The 24,861-nt window shown below is 45.0% G+C and overlaps 1 protein-coding gene across 3 annotated transcripts in view; it reads right to left on the reverse strand.

Moving 5' to 3' along the window:
- Positions 1 to 24,861, reverse strand: part of adgrl2b.1 (adhesion G protein-coupled receptor L2b, tandem duplicate 1) — a 79,309-nt gene that overhangs the window by 26,696 nt on the left and 27,752 nt on the right. For all 3 annotated transcript variants that reach the window (XM_079284354.1, XM_079284353.1, XM_079284355.1), the window contains exons 3-7: positions 17,636 to 17,849; positions 14,525 to 14,634; positions 10,127 to 10,927; positions 2,046 to 2,342; positions 547 to 647 (exon numbers count right to left, since the gene is read on the reverse strand). In XM_079284354.1, the coding sequence (XP_079140480.1) occupies positions 547 to 647; positions 2,046 to 2,342; positions 10,127 to 10,927; positions 14,525 to 14,634; positions 17,636 to 17,849 (1,523 nt within the window). The remainder of the gene's footprint in view (positions 1 to 546; positions 648 to 2,045; positions 2,343 to 10,126; positions 10,928 to 14,524; positions 14,635 to 17,635; positions 17,850 to 24,861) is intronic.

Here is a 24,861-nt window from a genome sequence, read left to right on the forward strand (position 1 = left end):
TTTCCTGCGCGTCATTGGTAGTGAAGTTTGGAAATGGGGCACAGTTATTCAGTCGGTCGCGTCTACATTTCCCAAGATGCCCGCGGCCAGCGCCCAGAAACCCTCTCTGAACCTGCTGCACGTGCGAGTTGTTTTTTCAGGTCAAGAGAAATCTCTTCCTTAGAATGCAATATGTTGCGTGTCTGTGCTGCATTACGGTGCGTTCAGGCTACGGAAACTGGTATCCTGTGCGTCTCCATTCGATTTCTACCTGCATGATGGCAGAACATCAAAGCAGAAGAGGCAGTGAAGAAAGAAGCTCTGGCTCTTTGATTCTCAGTAACCGACTGCAGGACTTGGCATTTAATCCTGATAGCTCATTTCTTTCTGCTCCCACACTGTATTTTTAGCAACACTTGGAAAAGAATACACATTTTCATGATATTTACCCTTGACCACATCTCTGCCAGTAAAATAAACCAAGCAAGCAAAAGGTTCACTTGATGCTTGATTTGAGGTGTGTTTGTTTGCTGCAAAAATGTTGTAATTGACACATTCCCGGTTTACCTTTTGTGCCACTTGAGTCACCCAGTGGGAGGTGCAGTTGCTGAGGTCTGGGCCTTTGGAGCACCAGGTCCCCGCCACGGTGCAGAGGAAGGAGGCGATGCCTGCAGTACCACACAATAAACACAACAGTTGGTGGGAAGCCAAAGCCTTGCTCAGATACAGTTGCTCCCGCTGATCCCTCATTCACACACACTCTCCGGTGCAGGAAACTCAAACTGCTCGGCAGGAACAAACCACTTCCAAGCTATTTGAAAGGCTGCAAGCTTTGTACAGTCTACACAAAAAGAACAAACATAAATGTAGAAGGCACACTGAAACATCAGGTTCCTACATAAGCTTGGACAAAATGACAGAGAATAACAATGGACTCTGGTTTGTTGTTGCCTGTAAGCATTTCAGAAGAGTAAACACTGTGTATGCTATGCATGTCTGGATGAAAATGACTCCTAATGACTTCACTGAGAACAGCGACAACATCCTGTATGTAATCCAAGACTCCTTCCCTTTTCACCCCCACAGTCAAAACATTGTCTCTTTTCCGCTTTCATCCTCCGGTAGCCGTGCTTTGTATTGTGACAGGTCTGTCAGTCTGTGTGATGCTGACCTGTTAAGGTAACTTGGTGAGAGATTTCCAGTGCGAGTATCATTGTCAACTGAACTGGTGTAACAGCATCATGTGTCCCTAACTGGTGACAACCTACACTTCCAAAAGGGATTTTTTTCAGAAATAACTGTGAATAAACGGTCTGAATTGAATTAAGACAATAAGTAGAGATTGGACGTTGACAGCGCTTGCTATTTTATAAACTTCTCAGATATTGTCTGTCATCCTCACAGCATTTTTCTCTCTCCCTGCACTCTCAAAAAGAAATGTTTCAAAATGACACACAAACAGGAGCAATGTTACCAATTTTCGGGGAACTGACAGCCTCTAATCAGCTATATTATGGTTTGAAATTCCACATGCCCCCCCAGCTGACATGTCACAGACTCAGTACATGGAGGCAAAGATGGAAACGGCACATAAACAAACTAAATGAGCACAAATAAAGTGACGGGGCCATTTTAACAGATTTTTGTCAGGGATCTTTGAAGTTTTGTTCCTCATCATTTGTATGCTGAAAGTGTGATTCTGTGACTCTTTATGAAATACTTAAATCTTAATGTTTACCCTCTACAGAGCTGCAGGAGTAGCGAATAATAAAGATATTACAAATAGCTGGACTTACACAAAATGAAAAAATAGCATACTTATACGATCTAATACTAATGACCGTTGACTTGGAAACACATGTGCGTGTAACTGGATGTATTTTCATGACCCAGCACTGTCATAAGTAATTGGTAGTAGTGTTAGCAGTTCTATACAGCGCTAGCATCCTGCAGGCAGAATGATGGGTGGATAAAGGTTGAAAAGAAATCTAAGAATATTAATAGATTATCGTCTACATTAAGTCATTAGATGTCATCGGTATGTATGTATGTATGGGAGGGCCTACCTCTGGTCCCTTTGGGGCAGGGCCTCTCCACAGTGCTCCCAGTGTGGGTCTGGGGCCAGTCGATGGTTCTCCTCCTGGTCGCCTCGCAGATGCGTCTGGGCGTCGGTGGCAGCTCAGGGACGGTGGGCTCCGCTGTACCCGAGCCACGGTTTTCCTCATACGGGTCCCTCCCGTCTCTCGGATCTGCGCCCGCTGCAGTGGCGTCGCCCTGCCCCTTCACGGTGGACACGGCCGTGGTGATGAGGACCGTGGTCCTGGGCACGGCCGGCGAGACCGAGAAACCCTCGCTGGTTGGCACTAAGAGTGGGAGAAGAGTGCAGCTGTTGGAGCGCGAGTCATGAATGTCCTTGCCTTGAACTCCCATCGTTTCTAGCAGTGGGGGAACTGCAACTGTTTGGAGTCCCGTGGCTTGTTGGTATTGCTAGAGTTACTGCTGACCATAATTCTTGGAAATAAAATGCTTCGTGCAGCTTTCAATTGCAACTCTGCACCTTCACTAAACAAAATCAAGGCAAACCTGTCAACACGACACATCCATCTCTGGCTATTTTTAGTGCCCAAAAATAAGACAAGCAGTGGTGGTGGGCATCCTTTGACAAAGCAGTGATTTCCTCCCAACAGAGTCAGTACCTTGGGCTGATTAAATGTCAACAATGAAGACAAAGCCTGTCTGCGTTTCACTTTTGTTCTGCCTGGTTCATCTCTCTCACTTTGATAAAGCTGATGTGCGGAAGGAGAACCGCACTGCTCTGGGCGAAAAACATACATCAGCAATAATGCGATTCCAATGTATTCAATCCACACTTTCTGCTGCGAAGCGAATCTATGTGTGAATGTGCACGCGCAGGTGTCCGAGTGCGCTTGTGTTTGCTCCATTGCTCAGGTGTGTTGCTGCGTAAAACGACTGCGTGCACACACGGACGGATAGCTGCTGCAGAGAGCCGGGGAGATAACTCGGAAATGAGAGCAGTAATAGGAAATCTATATACCGTATGAAGTATGAATAGCCAATATGAACAGGAAGAAAACACAGTGAATGTCAATGTGCATGTGCATGTGTGTCTACACGGATATACTGCTCTGATGTATGAATGATCATACATCTGTTACCCACAACCACCGGATCATATTTAGAGATAAAAGCAGCTTCCCACAATGAGGTCTGCACTATAGTGTTGTCTCCACGTTCCCCGGGTGCTTCTGGGAAAACGCAATATCATGCTATCTGACACTCCATCATCAGACACATATCTCCATTTCCTGAGAGAGAGAGAAGGGCGACAAAGCCCACATTTCACACCAATCAGCCAGTCAGGGGAATCTTTGCTTTTTTCATTCCAGGGAAATATTTATTACAAAGCTGATATCTGGCGACGTGGTCAGGAGGCCAACGGGAGGTTGAAGACTGTGTTCCTGAGGCGCTCGCTATAAGAAAAATAAAGCCCAGACCACCCGACGGTGTTGGCCGAGTTGTGACATTTTGCTCCGTGACCTTCTCCGCTGGCAGGAGCCCCCTGCTAATTACCTTTTTACGCTTTCATTGTGCGTCCGTCAGCTGCACACTCACAGGTTGGCCAGGCCAGCGTGGCAGCTAAAGTAGCAGCTGACATGTTTGCATTAAAATGAGCGAACGATGATGAAGTGTTCGGTTAGCACCCGCGGCTATGAGGGTGTTCAGAAATACGACAACGAAAGGAAGAAAAGGACCCCAAGATGATGGGAAATGTGAAAAAAAAACAGGATCGCCAGTCTTATCGCACTTATATATACTGAACTAAACTCATTGAAAGAACCTATTTTTTCCCCCTAAACTAACAAATAACTCACTTTGTTTAAGAGAAGGGGTTAAACAAGAAGTTTTTCAAATGGATGTACTGCCAGCGAAGATTTTTTATTGTCTCAGGAAAAGTGAGATGATTCATAGGCTGACTCTGATGATTCAATATGCGCATATAATGCAATACAAGGGCAGGTATAATTGAGTTTGAAAATATTAAACTTCCCCATACCTGAGCAAACTTTTCCACAGGCTGCTACCCGCCCTTATATGTTTCCTGAAGCAGCTTACTGTCATCACCTGATTAACCTGCTCCCGGGATCACAGTCACGGGTCCAAAGCCCTCTACCACCCACACAGAGGATTACACAGCACAGAGAGGCATTGGGTGGTTTATGCATCTTTGTCATCTCGGCAAATGCTTTTAGCATATATTATTACAAGGGATTCAATCAATTCAAATCGTAGGTATCGCTCTGTAACGCTGAATATAATAAATTAAAATATTACTTATTAACAAGTTAACAGTCAGGAATGCTCATGAGGACGACGAGTCATCTTTCAAGCCTAAATACTGTGTTCTCTGTTGATCACTTTAACGAGAGCGTTCCTGCTGTTTTTCTGTTAATTCAATTGTAAATGTAATCTTTGGGTTTTCAGGCCATTGTTGGAATCAACCAACAACCCATTTGAAGATATCACCTTGAGTTTTTGGGACATTGTAATGGGCATTTTCCCCTATTTTCTGACATTTTAAAGATCAAACGATTAATCTGTTGATGGAGAAAATACTTGGCAGATTAAACCAAAATGAAAATAACAGTAAGTGGCCGTCCTAGTCTCCTTTAATCACTCACAAAATCCAGAGGAGATAAAAGCTAATTAATTATACATTATATGTTCTATTACATATCAAATCATTGTATTTTTTGTCATTTCATGGTGCCAGACACTTTGTCATTGTCTCTCTCATGTTCACTCTCTCAGGCAGAATCATGAAACACGTCGCTTTCATTCATCCGACTGAGTGATTAAAAAAACAAAAATCAAAGACAAGATACGATCTTTGTGGCTATCTACAGTCGGCATGTCTCGGCCTATCGCAATGTGATGTTGAAGGACATCGAGAACATCGAATAAACAGCGTGTTTATGGAATACTACATCAAGAAACATGCTCGTCAGATGTCGAAGCATTTGCGGGCTTGTTGTGATGTCTCTGCACCGCGAGCGAGACAATTTTCTTTTGATTGCGACGAACACATTCCCCTCCAGTAAGAGCCGCGTGTCCTCTGGTAGCACTCAGCCAAGAGAGGGCTGAACCAATTGGCTGCCATTTCTCTCAAGAGGCGGTGAAGTCACTCTTTATGGGCAATCTGACACCAAAGGCATACTGTTGCCATATGCTGAATAATACCTCTTGTGAATAATGGAAGAGTTTGAGATTGAACACTTGAAAAATGGCTGTCAGCGGAGTCGAAACCGGAGTGCGTAAATTAAAACAGAGCTAAAAAGGAAGGGGGGGGGGGGAGGGGGGGTGGGCATTATGCAAGATCATCAATCAAGACATCAGAGAAGAAGCAGAATTAGTTTTATCACTTTATAGCCCCCCAGAGACATTTAGTAATCTGTGGGAAAGATGACAAAAAAATATGACGCCATGATCAGAGATGGATATTGTTTTTGTCCTTGCTTTTGCAGCTTACACCGCTCCACTAAAAGAGCATTTTTGTCTCAAATTACACACATACAGTCAGAGCAGTAACAGTGATCTACATGTCCATACAAGCGGCAGGATAAATGGATCATAAGCCGCCTAATACCTGCTGTTAGGGAAGAGCAATGGCAACTCGCAGCCAAATCAAGCTGTTTCCAATTGGTTTAAATTTTGAAGATGAATCACTTACAAGGCTAATCCTCCTGGCACAATGACAAACAGACAAAAGGAAATATCGAACAGCCAGAGCTCAGTTTAGGAATCATCTCTACTTTGGCAGGTTCTGTTGAAGGCTGAAAACCAATCAATGTGTGCTCTGGTCTCCTTTCTCTCCCTTGGAAGTTAGCTGTCCTCGAACTGACAAGCTGCACACATTTCTACACCATGTGAAAAGATGAGCGAAGTTTCTATTGTTGATCCAAATGAGAAAGAAAATCCCTTCTCTTTTTCTTTTTACCTAACCTGAACACAGTGGCGGCTGAAAAAAACTGGGACGGACAAGAGGAAAACCAACGTATTGATGGCCCTTTCTCTTAGTCGAATTAGAAAGTAGTTTCATTCATTTCTCAACGTCCTTCAGATAAATCCTCCTCGTATATCTTTATTCATTGTGCATTGGAGCTTGACTCAACAACAAGACTGTCTCGGAGGATAAGAACTGTGTGAGAGCTACAGTTGGTCTTTTTGCCTCTTTACCTCGAGCCAGCGCTGGTAATTAATGACAGAGAAACAAGTCCCAGAAGACATGAATTTTACATTAGGCCGTTTATATGCGCTCATGCTGTTCTGCCTAGTGGACGGGAGCACACAGCTTTGCATGGAAGGTACCGGGCCACAAGACAATTCATCTGCAGTTTAGTTAACGCCGTGAAATATCTCTTCATCTCGTCTTTACTTCTGCGAAATAAAAAACTCAAGTCGATGAGAAATTGTTGAGCGGCCTCACTGTTTTATGGACGCTTGTTCTTTAAAGGGCGGGTCCGTTATTTATTGTTTTGGGGTTTTTGTTTCTGTAGCTTCCAAGTGGCCTTCCAAGTCCTTATGTATTCAAATCCGAACAATCAAATGTTTAGCGTCCCCATGTATCTCTCTATATATATATATATATATATATCCATGTACATATTCAAGCCTCCCAATAACACAAATAGAGCAACCGATCGATGCAGCGATAGACCAGCAACTCCCGTGTTCTGCAAAGTCTGATTACTGTCAATGGAGTCTAGCGGCTTTGAAGAGAGTTTCAATTACCCATCAGAAAAGGCAGACTGATGGCAAGGTAAAGCCGTGAAAATATTCTAAATATAGCGTACACTTAAAGTGAGAAATCTTTATTTTGTTGTTGACTTAAATACGATCTGCTGCTTTTCCACGGCCCTCTCCGATGGGGTACCGAATACGTTATAACGTTCTCGTCGACGCCACAAGACTCCTCTGACAAAAACAGTCATTTTTACCTTGCAGAACACGGGAGTGTGTACACACAACCCCAACAATATCCGCAAGCGCATCGATCGGCGTACTTCGGTAACCGTCGCCACTGCATTTTGCTAACGGTCGAGTGGGCGTTCCGGTTTGAACAAAACCCCGGAAAAGAACGCAGACGGCTTCGACCTTTAAAGAGCAGCAGACAGAAAAAGCTCTGCCGGACATATCCTGTGTCTGCGCGGGGTAATTTACGAGGCCTGAAACCGAGCTCTGTGGAGCAGCAGACATAGCACAGTCACAACTCGACGGCCTCTGAGTCAGAGGACGGTGGCTCACAATAAAGACGCATGCATTGCAGACAGGAAGATATATGTGCAGACAGAAATACACTCGGAGCAAAAACACTCCCAAAACGCTCTGTCGTCTACGCCCAGAATGCATACTTAAACAATTCCCTGCCATAATCTCAAATGTGTTGATCCGCGCTCGGCGAGAAGCAGAACAATTAGAGCTCTTGCAAATCTCCTGACTCTTTTACTCCAGCCTCTATTCCTGTTGCCGAACATCGCGCTTGAGAGGGTGGAACACATGCTGAGTGCGTGATACATCTATAAATGTCCTCCGTCTTGACGGCTCACCTGGAGGCGTCGTTCAGGGATAGAAAAGCGGCGCAGAGTGCAGCGAGGTGCACAGCTGAGTTTAGCCACAAAATGGCTGAGCAAAAAACAAACACACTAGCTTTGTGAAGATAGATATCCATCATGTGGCATGCAGGATAGGAAATAGTGGTTTTGCTTGACATTTCAATTCAGAGCAGAGCCCACTTGTGCTCACTGCTGCCAGATTACTCCGAGCGGCTAAGCCTTTTGGACCAAGCCATTCATTTTATGGCTCTCGTCTCGTCTTTAAGGCCTCAGATCAATGCTACCTCAAATACAAATTAATTTTCCCCTTTCTCTCCTTGTTACTTTGAAAGGCTCTCGGCAATCGCTTGCTCCTCTTGATTGTTTGTTTTTTTATTCTTTGGACTGAAATCAGTTAATTCCTTTGCCCGTCACAGAGAATACATTACCGGTGTCCCTCCAAATGTTCTCCCGGCGGGCGCTTTGGCGTGCTTTGTATTGGCATGCACCTCTTCGAGAGAGACCTCTGAGGAGGAGGGCTCTCCAAGTATTGATCATCACTGGTTTGTGTTCACAATGCATTAGCAGAGGGTAGGCATTTTCTTTAAATGTCTGCGAATTGTTTGGAGCAATAAGCGGAAAGATCAAGATGGGGATAGATCTTAGCTAATCATTTCACCCAGGGCCAGCATTAAGGAACCTGCAGTGTTACAAACACTCTGCACAAGGTAAGGGAAAATGCAGACAAGTTGCGAAGGTCAATTATGTTCTGCTTTGATCACTTTGCTCAAACTCCCTTATTATAAACCCCTTATCCTGCAGACTCTTCAGCACCTCTCTAGGATGAGCATTGCAGTCAAGGTTGATGCCTCTGACAGAAAAGGACGCGGCCGCTCATCGTGTTACATGAGTTCTACAACGAAGAGAAATACACTGGGTTTGGTGTAACTTCAGTCCGTGGTCGATGAATCTTAATGAGCACAATTAATTTCCTTTACGCCTCGAGTGCCCGTCAGTTTCAGAGAGAGAGACATTATTTCAGCACCATTAGATTACCCTGCAGAATAGGTTGTTTAATTCAACGCCATATCATGGGCAGCAATAAATCCTAATAGCTTCACAGTAAAGAAGTTAAAGGTGAAGATCTGAAAAAAAGCTAATAAACAAGAACCAATTATTTTCAAGTGCCATTCACAAAGCCCGGTGTGCTGCTGCTGCTGCTGGCCGCGGCATCTTGAGATGCCTCCTCTCTCCTTCTTGAGCTCGCAACATTTCAAAATGCTCCCATAAAACACACTTAATGACCCACAGTGACAAGTTCTGCTGCAGGGACGCACTTTTGATTGGAACCGCGGACGGAAGCGGTTATTTAGAATAATGAGTGAAATCAACAACTATGTTCTGTTGGGTTCCTTGATTAAACGCACTCCAACATACTCGTAATTGAGGCTTCAGCGGAACGGGCACAGACACACAGCACCCCTCCGAGTGTTGAGTTATCCTGCCGGGGAGATTCCAGGGGATGGCAGGAAAACAAACAGACTTGTTGACAAGAGGCCAGAGTTCAGGAGCACACAGCCGCCATTCAGACATCAACGCTACCCCCCCCCCCCCCCCCCCCCCTTCAACAGCTCAGGTCAAGAATCAGATTTCCCCCTGGAAAAACCCTCCCGAATATCCAGAAGTTAAAAATCATAACTGAATCCAGACCAGCGCTCGGGGGCAAAAACTGAGCTTCTAACATAACTAGAAGTCGGGTCAAGATCCCTTACACCCCCCCCCCCCACACACACACACACACACTACACCCCGGCTCTGTGGGATAAGGTGGCTGCAGTCAGGTAATTAAACCCATTATCGTCTTAATGTAAGGTCCCCGTCTGATGACACGTATGTCACCTCTCAGCACTTCACAGATTAATCTGAACCCGGCAAGATTCTTCACTGTAATTGATCTCTTTCCAGCTACTTTGCTGCGCTCTTTCACCATCTGGTACGCAACTCACACACACACCTGGTGCTTTTTAAAATATCACGCAACAATGGGATGGCTATTATCTATTGTCGAAAAAAAAGGTAGCCATGGCAACACAACTTGAAATGTAAAGTAAGGGGAAGAGGATAACCTCTGTCATACTGTGCACAATACTTCTAAAATGTATTCCCAGCATTATATACATATATATTAATAATGGTTTCGGATAAAGCCGGAGATTAGGGAATTTGATAGCGTCCAGGCTCCTGCTGGAGTGAGTGCCTCAGCTTGCCTCATGGTAATAAAGAAACAGGTTTCTGAAGAGGCTCAATCCCACAGGGGGCTATCCCTCATTCCGAGGTGAATTTGTAATTTCTGATCCCTCATTCCGAGGTGAATTTGTAATTTCTGTCTGCAAATGAGCCCTTTCCCCGAGACTAACACAACCCCCTTCTCTTCATCACACCTGAGTTGCATCCAAAATTAAAAAGGCAACCACACAATAGAACGCTTACAACGAAGGACGGCGAGCTAAACAAAAAACAATGGATGAGGCTCTCACCTTCGGCAGGATCCGGCGGGCCGAAGTCCAGGTCGTAGCGCAGGATGTAAAAGTTATTCCACACGTACAGCTGGTTGTCTCTGGGGTTGTAATCCACAGCAGTGATGTACTGGTACTGGTTGGGGAAGAGGATGTCGGTGTACTGGCCCTGGCTCAGCTTGGTGTTGTAGGTGTAATCGATTTGGCTCCTGCTGGTCTCGCTCTCGTTCTCTTCGTAGGTCGAGCGCACCACGTTGAGCACGCCGCACACCATGAAGGCGTTGGAGGCAGAGCGCTTGTCGTACGCCGTCTCCCACGTGGCCTCAAAGCGCAGGGTGTAGGGGTTGAGCTGGCTCACCACAATGCGCCCATTGTTCTGCTCCGTGGCGTATATTACCCACAAGCCCCTCTCGTCTACCGCCAGGTCAATGTCAGTCTTGCCGCCCCAGCGGTAAGGCGAGGTGTCGTGATAGTTGGCGTTGTTGACGATAGCCTCGCCGCTCTTGATGCGAGTGCGCAGGTCAAACTTGACAATGTTGCGAGTGCGCTCCTTGTTGAAGAAGATGGCGCCGTCGTAGGCCACGAAGCCTGTCCCGTCGACGCGGTGCGGCAGTTTGTAGGTGGTCGTCTGGCGACCATTTTTGAAGTCTTCTTGAGAGGCGTACTCGAGGAGGGTGTCGGTGCGGTACGGCGTCCAGGGCATGAAGAAGACTTTGTCTCCGGCCTGCAGCGGGTCTTTGCACCACGACCCCGCTTGCTGCTCTGCCTCGTACAGGAAGGTGGCGTCTCCCACGCCCTTCAGAGTCCCGGGACAAATGAAAACTAGTGACAGAGAAGAGAGTGAAACAAAACACAGTGAGGCAACTCATTTCAAACATACGTTACAACATTTGACACGCATCATTCTTGCTGCTGTAAAACTGAAGTGCAGGATAAAAAGATCAGGGATTGTGAATGTGGAGGAATGTTTTAACTAATGCTTTTGTTCTAGCGCTAATGAACAGGGGAAAAAGGAAAACAAATGAAGGTGTCATAGGATGAGAAATGTGACGTTAACATGAGCTTGCATCTCAAGGGTCTGCTGCTACATCCTAACGGGGACAAAACAAAATAAAAACCTGAACGAAAAGGGTAAAAATCCTGCAAATGAAAGACATGGAACATGAGAGGAGAGTTTTTTTAAATACCAGCCTGTCTCTGTCGTCAAATGCCACACGAACAGCTGGGTACATGGGACACACTGCACATGCATACTGACATGACTGAGGTCGTAAACCAAAATGAGGAGGGAACGGACTTCACATCTCGTGAGAAGAGTGAACAACAGGTTGTAGATGGTGGTGGCGGCAGCAAAGCAGAGGTAGAATGAAAGTGGAGGTCGGGGAATAGATCGAACAACAGTGGTAAAGGATTTTCACTACTTCTGTGACAGAAGACAGGAGGAACCACTGATGGGTGAGAGAGGCCATGGCAAGGTTCCCATTTAGACGGTTATAAATTAATTGGTTCTGGATAAAAAAAAGGGACACAGTGAAATCTTGTTTTCCTTTCAAACTTTTTTCTGTTGTCTTTTTTTTGTCCCTGCCAATCTCACTCAGCCATCACTGCTATTTCACATCACGTGCTAAGGGTGCAGCAGAAGTTGGGCAAAGCAAACTAAGACGACGCCAAATAAGACGCTGTACACACACACACACACACACACAACTACTCATTCTTCAAGGGTTAACACAGAGCTAGGCAAGAGTCCCTGGAACAAATCAACACCCAACAGTTGGTGTTTTCTTTCACATTGGACCGTGGATGTCATTTGAAATTCAGTTTAGAAATTCATTTGGACTCCATGGGTGCAAACAATCCTCCTATGGATTTAGCATTTGACAGGAGAGGCAATCGGGAGGGGGAGGGGAGCCGTGAGGGGAGCTGTACTCAACACCACAGAACAAGGAGCCAGAGGGGAGGGGGGGGGGGGGGGGGGGGGGGGGGGGGGGGGGGGGGGACCAGACCACTCATTTACCTTTTGCTCCACTTCTATTTCAGGCATTGGAAAAGAAAGCAAAAAAAGAATGCAAGAGGGAGAGAAAGGTTATCATGAGTCAACTACCAGGTACAAAGAGAAGAATTAGCTGGAGGATATGACCATGAGATGAACTGCAGGGCTGCTTTGGGAAGAAGAGCTAGAGGAGGAGGGGGGGGGGGAAAGGTTGTTTTGTCAGTGCAACGTCTTCTCATCCTAGGATATAAAAACAGACAAGTTATGGAGACGAGCTATGTGCCAATGCTTTCCAGCGCATTAAACTTCTCATTCCTACCGTCTTTAACTGCAGACAAAATAAATGCATTGGCCGAATAAATCCCTCTAAAAGTGCTTCTCCTAAGTGGCAGGAGAAAAGAATAAATATCTCCTGGTCATATTTAGATGGATAACATTGTTAGAGAAACATCACAGGAGTTATTTCTGGCATGTATTGACCCGAGGGTGGAATTTCTTTCAAACTTTATGAACCCAAATCAAACTCGCTCGCCCACACACGTAAAACATGACACGATGCTAATGTTACACTCTTAAATGAGCCAAGGAGAGCAGCAGCACATGAGATGACTGATGAGCAGTCGGCCTAATATGGAGTTTCTTTAGTGGACTGTTGACGCTGCAGACGCTCTGGGTGGAGATGGGGGAGGGGGCGGGGGGGGGGAGGGAGGCTGGGGACAATATGTGAAAGATTAGAAGTTTAAAAAAAATGAGAGCACAGAGGTTAGTCGGAGGGGGTAGAACGGGGCAGGAGGAGAAAGGGAGGTCTGTTTGAAAGAAGAGAGAAAGAGGTGAATATCTCTGAAGGTGTTTACAATTCATCAATTTAAATACTACACTTTAAGTACTTTCACAGGCAGGGATGAAGCCTCAAGCTGCTCTTATAAACTACTGTAAAACACCCTTTTTGAGGTAGATTAACTCAAATCAGACACTATAGACTTTAGAGTTTAAAATAGTGCCGGATTCCACCAACTCCACAGTACATTTAATTAAATCATGTTCACGCTGAAACACCAACGCTGATCCATGCAGGAATTTGGTTAAACTTTTAGGATTTTTTTTTATTTTTATCATTTATACTTTTTTCTCAAGAAGCCTGTGCAGTCTGTTTCCACAGGACATGGGTGAATGTAATGCGCTAATGTAAGACCTATAATCGACCCATTTCTTTGTAATCTCTCCTTCATTACCCCACCAAAGACACCACATCTAAACACTGTTCTTAAAGCCATTTAAAGCGTCAGTTCACCCAGTTTGCCCTACCGGTATCCAGTCATGCAGATAGTTTCGGTTGTATTTGCAAAGGTTTGGAAATATCTGCCTCTGAGATTTTCCATCACCATCCAAAATAACTGGAGGTGAATGGAATTTTGTTTGTGCTGTTCACAGCAACAGAGAGGCTATTATTATTTCAGTAGAAAGGTATTCCAATCAAAAGTTTTCTGTGGATTATCCAGAGAAACGGGAACATTGTTTGTGAAGGTTTTGCTTTTGATTTTTTTTTTAAATGTTTCATTGTTGTGAGCTCATCAACACAAAAAAACACAAATTCCATTTACTTCTGTTGCTCTGCGAGCAGAAGTCGAACACAAACTGAGACGCTTTGGAATCTCATTTCAAATTTAATAAGGTTTAGTTTCCAACATTCGTAAGTCACCAAACTTTTGTATCGCAAGAACTGATAAATGACATTTCTATCTGTATTCACTTACACTAAAACAATACAGCAGACGATTAATGTTCACAACCTGTCGCTTATTTTTCATGAGCCACTTGCTCTAAATACTGGGGACGGGGCTTAACGTATTGATTGATATGTACGGAAGTTGGTCTTGTTGAACGACAAAAACAACCATAAGGACACGATTCTTCTCCCTCACAAACAATCTTTGGCTGAGTGCAGACTCTGGCTTGCAGCGAGCACGGCAACCAGACAACAACCAGCAGTTTCATTGAAGCCATTACAGAATTAACATTAATTTACAGAAATAACAATGAGGTCCAATAAGGGAGTCTTTAGCCTTTAAGCTTAACGAATCTGGGTATTTTGCCAACCGGGAACCAGATCCAAACAGGAAGCAGCTGTCAAAACCCAAACCTACAGACGAATGTTACAAAATAACTGCACAAATCAAACCTAAACTATCTGCACGGCTGGATTCCACTGGAGGTAAATGAGAAAAACATATTCGTTTTAAATCGTATTTGTAATTTTGACCCTTAAAACTACTTCAACACTTCATCCGTCATCTTAAATGATCATTATCAAAGCTAATCCTCCAGGTGAAGCATCACCTGTAAAACAAACAGCACATCGAGTCTACAGACACTTTTAAAAAGCACACAATAAGAGTTCAGTGTGAGATTTGGATGGCGATACTTACTATAGGGAACACACTCATACTGGACCTCTAAGTACTTGTAGGTGCCAGGGCATGGATCAGGAAAGACATCTGAGCCAGTGACAACCACACACTGCGTACGGTTGTTGCACCTAGAAAAAAAAAAGATTGACCAGAGATTTCATCATGACTACCCACAGCAAGAGCACTCGGCAAAGACAACATTAACAGCAGAGAGCGGGGGGGGGGGCACAAAGAAATTGAAGAATTCCCGGCCAGGACTGTCACATATGCATTCTAGCTTGCACCTTGGCAAACAGAGAGAGGAATGAAGGCATTAAGGAAGTGTACATGAATGTAAATGAATGTGTGATAATGAATAAGAGAGCGAGAGAGAGAAGCTAAAGGCATGTCAGGAATTTGCAATGGCATTTCCTTTAACAGCGTCTTCATACCGCTATTGAAAGGGGAAGACATTCATTAAAACACACAGGACAGGTGGCGCTGACATGCAAGTGGACTGGAATGGTTGCTCCTCTGTATGTATGTGACAAACAAGACGTGAATGTCTTTCTTTTTCTTTTTTATACGAGAGGTTATTTGCCCTCAAGTGTGAAATAATGGAAATGGTGAATTGACGGTCTGATGAGTTGATTGCAAAGTTAGCGTGTGTGTTTGTGTGTGTGTCTGCAGATGTTTCTGGGTGCTAAAGAAGTTCAAGTAGAGAGGGAGAAGGGGGGGGGCAGCAGAGGACGGAGTTTGTGTAAATACTGTATAGGGTGAATTGGCTCCACTTCAATAAAGTTCTTTTGAGGCCGAGGGATTGAGAATAATGTGAACAGTAAAAGATGCAAAATAGGACATTCAACAATTTGCAAGCCTGAGATGAATATTTCAGAGGGTCAGCAGCAGTCATGCAAGTTGGACGTACAGTTCAACATTGGACTTGACATCAAAGAACCATTAGAAACTCAAGAGGCTTTCTGTCGCTGCAAAATGGGATTGTGCCTCACAACAGCCACACAAAGCCTCAACTCTGCACTTTCAACGATGCGCGACGTTAAAGTCGTGAATAAAAAGGTAAATGTATTTACATTAAACCAGACGGAGACCGTGCTTTTCAAAGCTGCACTCCAGAAATCCAGCTATGCATTTTCATAAGAAAATAAAACCCTTCCCCTTGAAGCTAATGGATTATTAAATATTGTACGTATGAATAACAAAGGCGCAAAGTCCATTATGAAGTTAACAAATAGCATCAGCTCGAACATCAGTGACAGTACGGTACCAGCTGCACTTAAGAGATTCACTTTTATGGCTTCTCTGCGGTGAGAGCTGCTGAGAGGGACAAGGGTCACCACCGCGTCAAAATGTGACGTGACTGACGCCGGATGAAAGCAACAGTCACTTCGAATACATCCAGAGATAATCGATTGAATTCAGAGGTTTAGAAGTCTGAGTGACACCAGCTCCGAAGTGTAGGAACTATATCTCCTCAAGTATTCAACGAACGAAAGATAAGAGTAGCTCATTCAATACAATGCATTCTTATGTATTATTGTAATTAAATACAAAATGCATATCATAACAATACTTCAGTAAATTAAACATCATCCATTTACAGTACATCTCCGAGGGAACGATCACCAGTAACCAGAGTTTCCATCACTTCCTTGGTACATCTTATTATCCACCCACTTCTTTTCCATCATCAACCAAAACACATCGATGTAGATGTTGAAAATCAATTGTTATTGTTGTTTCGCTGTTGTGAAAAAACGGGTTGCCGGTGGATCCTTTTTGTGGCAATTTCCAAACCAACGAAACTGCCACTCTGTGCAGCAGACCTCCCACTGTTTCTATCACCCCAATCCTGTCTAACACGTTTGTTTATCTAGTCTGTGATGCTATCGGCTTTTGTTAATCTTCCCCGACATTGGCAGAGAATTGTGTCTTAACGTTTCGTTGTTTAAACATCCCCCTGGTTTTTAGTTTGCTCGCGACTGAAGGAGGACTGAGCCTTGTGACTGCTCTAACATCCCTGGTTATCGCATCAACCTTAATTACGGTCAGGAGCCCGTTTTCTCTGATCTGAATCATTAGAATAATTCTAGCTCAGGGCTTGTGGTGCAGAGTCTTCTCGAAGCTTTGGCTCGCTGCCTCCAGGGAATCTTCCACGGAGATACGTTTGAAGTTGGACTCCAGCGAGTGAGTGGCTGGCTTGTCAACAGATGGGGTGCAAACCAAGGGGCATGGACACCGTCAGGTGTGTGTTACTGCACGAGAGCGCCGAGACTCGGCTGTAAATATATGAAGACAGAGTAAGACCGTAGGACTAGATCTATTCCCGAGATATTCTGTAGTTCTGCATCATGAGGGTAAATACTGAAGTGAATGAGGGAAAAACCCCCAGATGAGTAAGATGGTGGGCGATGATGCTCAGGAGTTAGCCTAAGGGGGGCCAGGTTAGGGCAGAGCAGTGCATTAGAAGATGAACTGCGCCGGTTGCTATCTTTGAATAGTTCATCCAGTGCCCTTTAAAAATACACACACCTCTAGGGGTAAGCAGCAGTCGGGTTGAAGTGTTGCTGTGCTGTCGTTTGACAGCAAAGCAGCATCCTGTGAGAGGGAAACCGGGATAAAAGGCATGATGACGGGCACTGCTCACTACCTGAGGCACAGCCACTTCAATGCAGTACAAGTGTTTGAACAAAGCAAGCCCAATGTTCCAGATAGGGAATTAAGAGGGTGTTCATGTGACTCTCCGTCTCACTGAGCTACACTGATTATGACTCAAACAGCAGCAACAACGCGCAGCTGGTGTGAAGAGCTTTGCCGCGCCGCACGGATGTCAAGAATTTATCTGCGCCTCAGTTTTCTGATTTCAAAATGCCACCTACACACATGCAGTCGATGAGGGAATAAAGGACAATATAAAAAGGTGTGAGATGTTGATTAATTGTCCTGTATGTAGGCGGCTGCACGAGCAGGGTGATAATTTAAACGTTTCTTTTGTGTGCACAAATGTTAGGTGCAGAAGGAGAAAGAGAGAGAGAGAGAGAGAGAGAGAGAGAAAAAAAAAAAGAGGTCCGTCCTTTGCCAGCTCTTGGTTATGTTTGTGAAATAAGATCCCTCCTCTCCCCAGCGCTTTACCTTTGTGATATGATCTTGTAGGCGTCGGGGAGATAGCAGTTGACGTTCTCCATCTGGAACGGGTCAGCGTCACAGATCTTGTCGTCGGTTCGGCCGTAGTTGGCCGTCTCGATCATGATGACATCACTCCCCGGGCAGCGGAGATCAATAGCATATCCTTCACACGAGAGCTCCCTCCTGACCAGCCCGAAAGGCAAGGCCGCGCGGCTGAACCCTGACGGAGACACAAAGACAGAGACGAAACTTTAGGCAAATAATACGATTAATGAGTTGACGGGATCACTGCTGCGATACAATAAGACCACACATTGTGCGGGGAAAATTCACTGGCACAAAATAAATAGCCAACAGCGGTCCAATGTTTACCGCAGTTTTAAACAGTTGGGCCATTACACGCGATACAGGAATGGAGAAAGACAAAACAATTCATCTCTCCATCTCTCTGTGGTCTTGGATGTTGGCTAAGGCATCAAATCTAAGTCATTGGAGACCGATGGTAACCTCATAAATTCCTGAGCTAACACAAAGGCCACAGAGCGTCAGCGAGGCCTCCACCTCGAGAACATCCACCGCGGAGCCAATCCCGTCTGGGCCGAGAATAGTTTGCTCTACGGCCGTGCAGGCCCCCCCTCATTTGTTTCTTTTGCTTTGCTTGCTCTGCAAAGACAGACGGAGGAAAAGGGCAGAATCCCGGCAGAACGGAGCGTAATATAATCTATTTTACCGTGGCGGGGATCGAAGAGTCTGGAGTCCACACAGGAGGAAAAATCTATACATGGAACACAGCAGATGGAGGCGCAGCCAAATAGCTCTACTTTGGGGAAAACGTAACTGTGTCACTGAAATCTGTCCCCCCCCCAACCCTTTTTTCCAGCAAGTTACAATGGAATAGGTGATTCCTCTGCATTTCCTTTTTTTCCTAAGTATTAAAATGTCATGTCACAAATAGGGTGAAACTAAAGATATGGAGATTTGCAAAGAGAGACAAAAGCAACGGGAAGAAAAAACAAAGGAAGAAAGAAATCCATTATCTGTTCAAATTATCCAAAGTAAAAAAAAAAGAATGTTAAGTGTCTGCAATTGTGAGAAAACAATTAGGCTAAATCTAAGTAGAACATGCAAATGTGTTCCATTTAAGAAGTGCAAGCAGAGCACTGCATGAACTGTCAATAATCGCCGTTGTTTGCAGCAATAGTGGCTCCCAGAGGGGGCAGCTACCATTTGTATTTTCTGCACTGCTCTCTCCTAATTAGCCCTCCTTTCAGCCTGTTGCCTTTGCCATGCTCCCATTGGCTCCCGAGCATTGTCATGTACTAACACTTACCACCTCTGGTTCACTTTGCCCCCTCAGTCTAATTACCCTCACGCTTCTAACAGTCGGGGCCTGACGCAAGCATTGTTTGAAATGCCCAAAGTTGAAGTGGTTCCGGCTTGAAATTCCTACCCTGAACCCCCCCCGACCCACATTTCTGCTAGTCATTCCAGCCCGCTGTTCCTGGCTCACTTATAATGGTATTCTATGTGTCACACTAGCAAAAACACATCTGCGAAACATTGTTGAAAATATAATGTTGGAGTCGTCCCATATTGGGACAGACGTCTGCGTGCACTGGTGGTAGCAGGATAACAAAATATGAAACTAATGGTACGAATTCTCTGGCGTTCGTCCACTAGCCATTTCATTACAGCGCCATGATCCGTCTAATGGCCAGTAGATTCTGCTTAGCTGGACTGTTTATCACCTCATTAGGAGACGTCACCATAAGTGGAGGGCTGTGGGGTCACTCCATCTATTCCAATAACCACTACAATTACCCAAACCTTTCAGAAAACCTGTCCAGAATAGTGGATGATAAAACACAGAGGGAAGTCGCCGGCTTTACTGGCGAAGACTAATGATCGCCCCCGCCTGCCATTCCTCACGGACGGAGTGACGGGTTTATCACGGCAGCTACAGACAGCAGACAGAAAGAATGCATTTCATGGGGTTTTAAAATGCGGAGCTGGGAGAGCGTCGTTGGGCCAAAACACGCTCACGGACACACGGCATCTGCCTGCGTAACCCCCTTTCTCTGGCTGTCCACTGACTCTGCCCATCTATCAGGCCGCTACGGCACAATGGCATGCTGCTGTCAACGGAGGCCGAGCGATTGATTGGGCTTGTGCCTTGCCGGCCTCCTCATCCTCCTCCTCCTCCTCCTCCCTCGCCCGTATGGATCGCTCTGGTCATAGGCTAACACTGCATCAAATGAGGGGAGTATCTGGACTGTACTGGCGACCTGAAGAATAAATTGCCTCCTCTCCAAACTGCGGATAGTCTCGGCCTCATTAATGGCTGCCTTTTCAACATGCAATTGAGCAAGTGATGACAAATCCCTGTAAAACGTTCAAATATATATATAAAGGAGATTTTTTTTCTTCTTCTGAATTCAAGCGAATATATTTTTGGTCGACTTAACTGAATGTTGCTTAAGATCTTAGGATTTAAGCAGAGCTAATAAAGACAAAAGCCTTGCGACAACAAAGGTTTCTGGATGAAGGTATTCTTCCGTGTTGGTTTTCTGGGCTTAAACAAGTTTTGCGAGATTTTTTTGGAACGAGAGGCGGATTTGTTTGTGTGCACAAATGTCAATGTCTTTGGGAGGTATGAAAAGCTTTTCATCTCTCATTCTCTGCTTTGTTTGACTGCTCAACTTTGCAGCAGTTGAAGACTGCGACAGAAGGGCACCAGCTGCGGGGAAAACGGTGTCAAGAAAACTGCAGGAAGAAATCCATAACACGATCCCCGCTCGCGTGTAAAAAAAAATAAAAATAAGAACGAGAGCGGGCTTCTCTCTCCCGTGTCTCCTTTGAATTGCACATTCAGTGAGGGAATTGAATAATGCTTTGTATGACCACTTAGTCAAATTGCCATGTAGCCACTTTGACATAGCCATAATTGGCTGTGATCCCTATTCCTGGCCCTGTTGACACGAAGCCTTATCATGCATTCTGGTCAGTGAGTGACTGCGAAGAAAGTAGCTTTTCAGATTCCTCCCCCTGACCTGCTAAGCCGTCTATTGAGCTCAGGAGAGCAAAGCAGGAGCCAAAGACTGCTTCACAATATGTTGCATTCTGGGAGTTTCTCTTCTTCTCCAGTTGAAAACCTATAATTCACTGGTGACTACCCCCTCCCTGCCCCCCCCTCTCTCCCCTCATAATACATATTTTGTTTTCTATCAACACCCTTGAAATTGGAAGTGGTACTGTGGCTCAGATGGGTGCATCTGAAACCATCCACAGAGTTACACTCGGTGGCTTTTAAAACCCTGGAGATGAAGCGAAAAGATAATAGCGGTTTTGGTGTTGAGGTATTGCCATTTGGCGACTGCGAGCGCCAGACCATAACACACATGTTGAGGTCTGTCTTTGCTGCTCTGTGTGTTCGCAGTCATGACCAACCTTTAACCCTTCAAACTCCACTGCCTCAGGACATCAGACGGTGGGAGAGAGAGCCGGACGACTGTTTGATCAGGCCGAAAGAATGAAATGTGGGCCATTTTTCGGAGGGTAGACAGAGTGGCGAGGGCTGGCACAGACAGAGTGCAAAGGCGTTGGTTGACGCTTGTCATCCTCCATTAAGGTTCCTTTGATTGGCCTTTGTGGTCCTGGAAACGGCAAACAGCTGCATGCAAATAGCCCCGTTTCCCCATGGCTGGCCCCCATTGTTCTGGGCTTGGGTTTGACAGGGACGCTTTCTCTGCAGCATAAAGGAGGGTGTAGCCTTTAGTCAAATAAGAGTGCCCCCACCGTGGTCACAGCAGGAGTACTTCAAGATTGTTTGTCTTTTTATGTTGTTTTATACCCCATATTACTGGTAGCCAACATCTTTGCAAGAAAGCGCAGATCCTAGAGTCAAGCTTTTCCTCCAACAGCGGGGGATGCCTCCGTAATCCAATATCCGAGTGGTCTTACAGCATGTTTTGCTCCGGTGGAGATTTTCAATGGTAATTCATAAAGTAGGATAAGAAAATAAATTGAATTCCTAATATTAGGGAACAAAGCGTCGTCCCTGTTTTGCCTCTTCTTTCAAACTCCTTTGTTCTTTACTGCAGTATTTCTAATCTGTTCAGTGGAACTTTTTGATTGCTGGCCAAGGAATAAAATTAGCTTTAAAAAAATAAACAAAATCCAAGAGACCGTTACGGTGAACCTTTAATGTATTCAATAAAAATGTAAGTGCACTTCACTGTCCATGCCTCTAAACTGACAAACTAAATACGTGGGCTAGTTCAGCTTGCACGGTACAAAGACAACACTCAACATTTCCATTCCCACATCCCTAACTTTGTGTTACTGCGTAAAAATGCGTGACACACATTCACAAATGCAGTACATGACCGCCCATCAGAAGTGAGAGGCACACGGGGGCCGAGGTGGGAGATGAGAAGGGAGATTTGGGATTCACAAAACAACACCTACCTTTCAAACACAGACAACAACCCGAGAGCTCGGCTCAAATTTCATTTCAACCACCGAAATGCGGTGAAACACTGAAAATCTAGTTGGACATATGGCACCATTTCCCATGACACTTTAGTCCCCGCTCTAGTCCACCTTGCTGGGAATTGTTTCTGAAGACGGTGTCAGACAAGACCACAAACCCCGGGGCTACTCCCGCCTTTCCCAGACAACTGCTATCAGACACTCTAGATTCCGATATAAGCATTCTAAAATAGAAACTGCCAATATAGGAGTCCATTTGTGGTTAGATGAAGCGCTCTGAGTCATATCTCTTTTCTGCTTCTGGTGACAGCCAACATGAATCCAGTGAAGCCACTTCACCTTCTAAAGTGACCATTTCTATTCATCGCCATTTCTTCAAATTCATTTCCTGAATGTTTCTCAACTTACAGAAAAAAAGAAAAAAAAAAAAAAACACCAGCAGGTGGGAGGAGAGAATCACGGGTTCCATGTTGACGCACGTCTCGCTGAAGGGGTTTAAGTGTTTGTCATATTGCTGCGGCTGAGAGTGACAGACCCTGCTGCTTCCTCTTAACTCCTCAGGTGGGACATATTTAGAAAAAGCTTGATCACAAGCACGCATTTAGAGTCTCTTCAGCCTGGGTCTAATTGTGGCCATTTTGATGACTGGGTAATGCTAACGTCGCACTGTAATGGTGAGAGAATCAGGAAACAAACTGTCTAATGTTGTAGGAGCTGCATGAGCATCCCGAGGCTTTCCAAGTAAATGTACGTTTTACATAAATCATATGAAATGACTACATTAATTTATTCGCTTTCATGCCGAGTGTTAGATGAGAAGAAGATTAATGCATTTCTCATGTCTGTGCGGGAAGACAAGCAGGTAGTTAGCTTAGTTAGCGCACCGCAGACTGAAAACAGCAGGAAACAACATCTGGCTGCCAGCACTTTAAAGTTGACCAACTAAAACAGTACATCTCGTTTGTTTAATCCGTTCAAAAAAAGTGTGTTTAAGTGTTAAAAATGATCGGACTTTATGACTCAACGGTGTCAACGTGTGGCAGAGACAAGCACACAACCCCCGAATAAACCACAATATATCATAATTGTAGCTGGACTGAAAGATAAGCGTTTGAAATGATTGATGTGGTAACTATTTTATTTGAGGAGGGCCGTGCCGCTTGTTTCTCAGTGTACATTTCCTTTAAACATGCAGACGCCTTTATGAAGCATCGAACAAACCACACAGTGTACACAGACTATTTGAAATGCACAGACTGCTCCATTTTGATATCTGGAATTACACAACTCACAGAAAATGTTTTAAGTTTTGCCACAACTGACGCGCAGTCGACACGGTGGACATTACCAGATGTAAAGCCTGCTTTTGTTCGGGTCCATGGACACGTCACTCAGATTGAAGCAAAGTATAATTCGACACCTTGTGTCGTCTACTGAGAAAACAACCCTGTCATAAATAACAGTCACAGAGGCTAAACATTTGAGTGGAAAAAAATTTGTTCGCCTTGGAAGATGAAAACACCGATATGCTCCTGGGGGATGTCCATTTTGACAGAATTAGTCCATTGCTTGTTCAATACCGAACATATTGTTGCATCTCCTTTTTGCAAGGAAGTTGATGAAATATGCAGAAAGAGGTGAGTTAAAGAAACCCTCCCATGTGCAGCAGGGGTAGAGTTTCACAGGTTTGATCCACCCTGAGTGATGCTTAACTCCCCTTAAAGCCCGCATTTTACCCCTGCACTTGAACGTCGCCCACTGGATTTTCCGCTCAAGAAATTGTCTCCGAATAAGTCAGGTGCCCTCCCTCAGGGTGCGGATGGAGAAGGGAAAAAAGGAGGATGTAGTGGGGAAAGAGGAGGAGGAGGATGTGGGTTTGTCTCCCATCACATGCTTGTGTCTCTGTTCTTGTTTGCTCAGGCAGAGTCTCCCCATTTCACCCCCCTAATCAACCCTCCTCCACCCGGCGCTGCCTGTGCAGAGCCGAGCCCAGGAGGCTTACTCGGTACGTCACATGGACAGGGTGTCAGGAGACGCAGCTGGAACACGGATCACATGAATAATGAGGCGCAGAGTACAAGGTTGACGAGAAACGGAGATCAGGGCCTCGAGACGAGACGGTTCTGATGAGGGCCGCGGTCGTTATCTTCACGCAGAGCCTGAAGTGGCCGTTAACGCAGTGGTGCTATCACTTCCACTGGGCGGGAGTCCATTTTGGTGCTTTCGCGTCTCCAAATGAACCCACTTTTACCGAAGTGGGTTGGAGTGGCGTAGAGTTGAGGTTGTGTTTATGCAGATGGAGTGGGGCAGTGCAATTTTGGTATTCATTTTGTCCGTGTTTCATTCCGACACAAGAATCTTCGGTGGCTTTAGTTGGTGCACAAACAAAGTAAAAAAAGAAAGTCATGCGTGTTTTGCCTCTTTTATCTTGACATATGTTTTTAAAAAATTGAACTTTTTCATGAAATGAAGGCAGAGTCTGTACTGGCTTTGCTAAATGGATGCTTCTTATGTCTACAGGACACATCCTCAGCACCTGCTAACAATGTCTATCTTGCTTCGGAGACTTTTCCAGACTGCATACGCTGCAGCAGGACTGGACTACTGGTCAACTACATTTTAAAAATTTTGTCTCCACTTTCGGGAAAATAAAGTCGATATATGCGTACAGGAGAGCGTCTCGCAGAAACCGAGCTAGCATTACCGCTAGCAGGCTGTGGGTTTGTTCATTTAGATTCATG

Source organism: Melanostigma gelatinosum (genome assembly GCF_949748355.1).
Source record: "Melanostigma gelatinosum genome assembly, chromosome: 15".
Lineage (NCBI taxonomy): Eukaryota > Metazoa > Chordata > Actinopteri > Perciformes > Zoarcidae > Melanostigma > Melanostigma gelatinosum.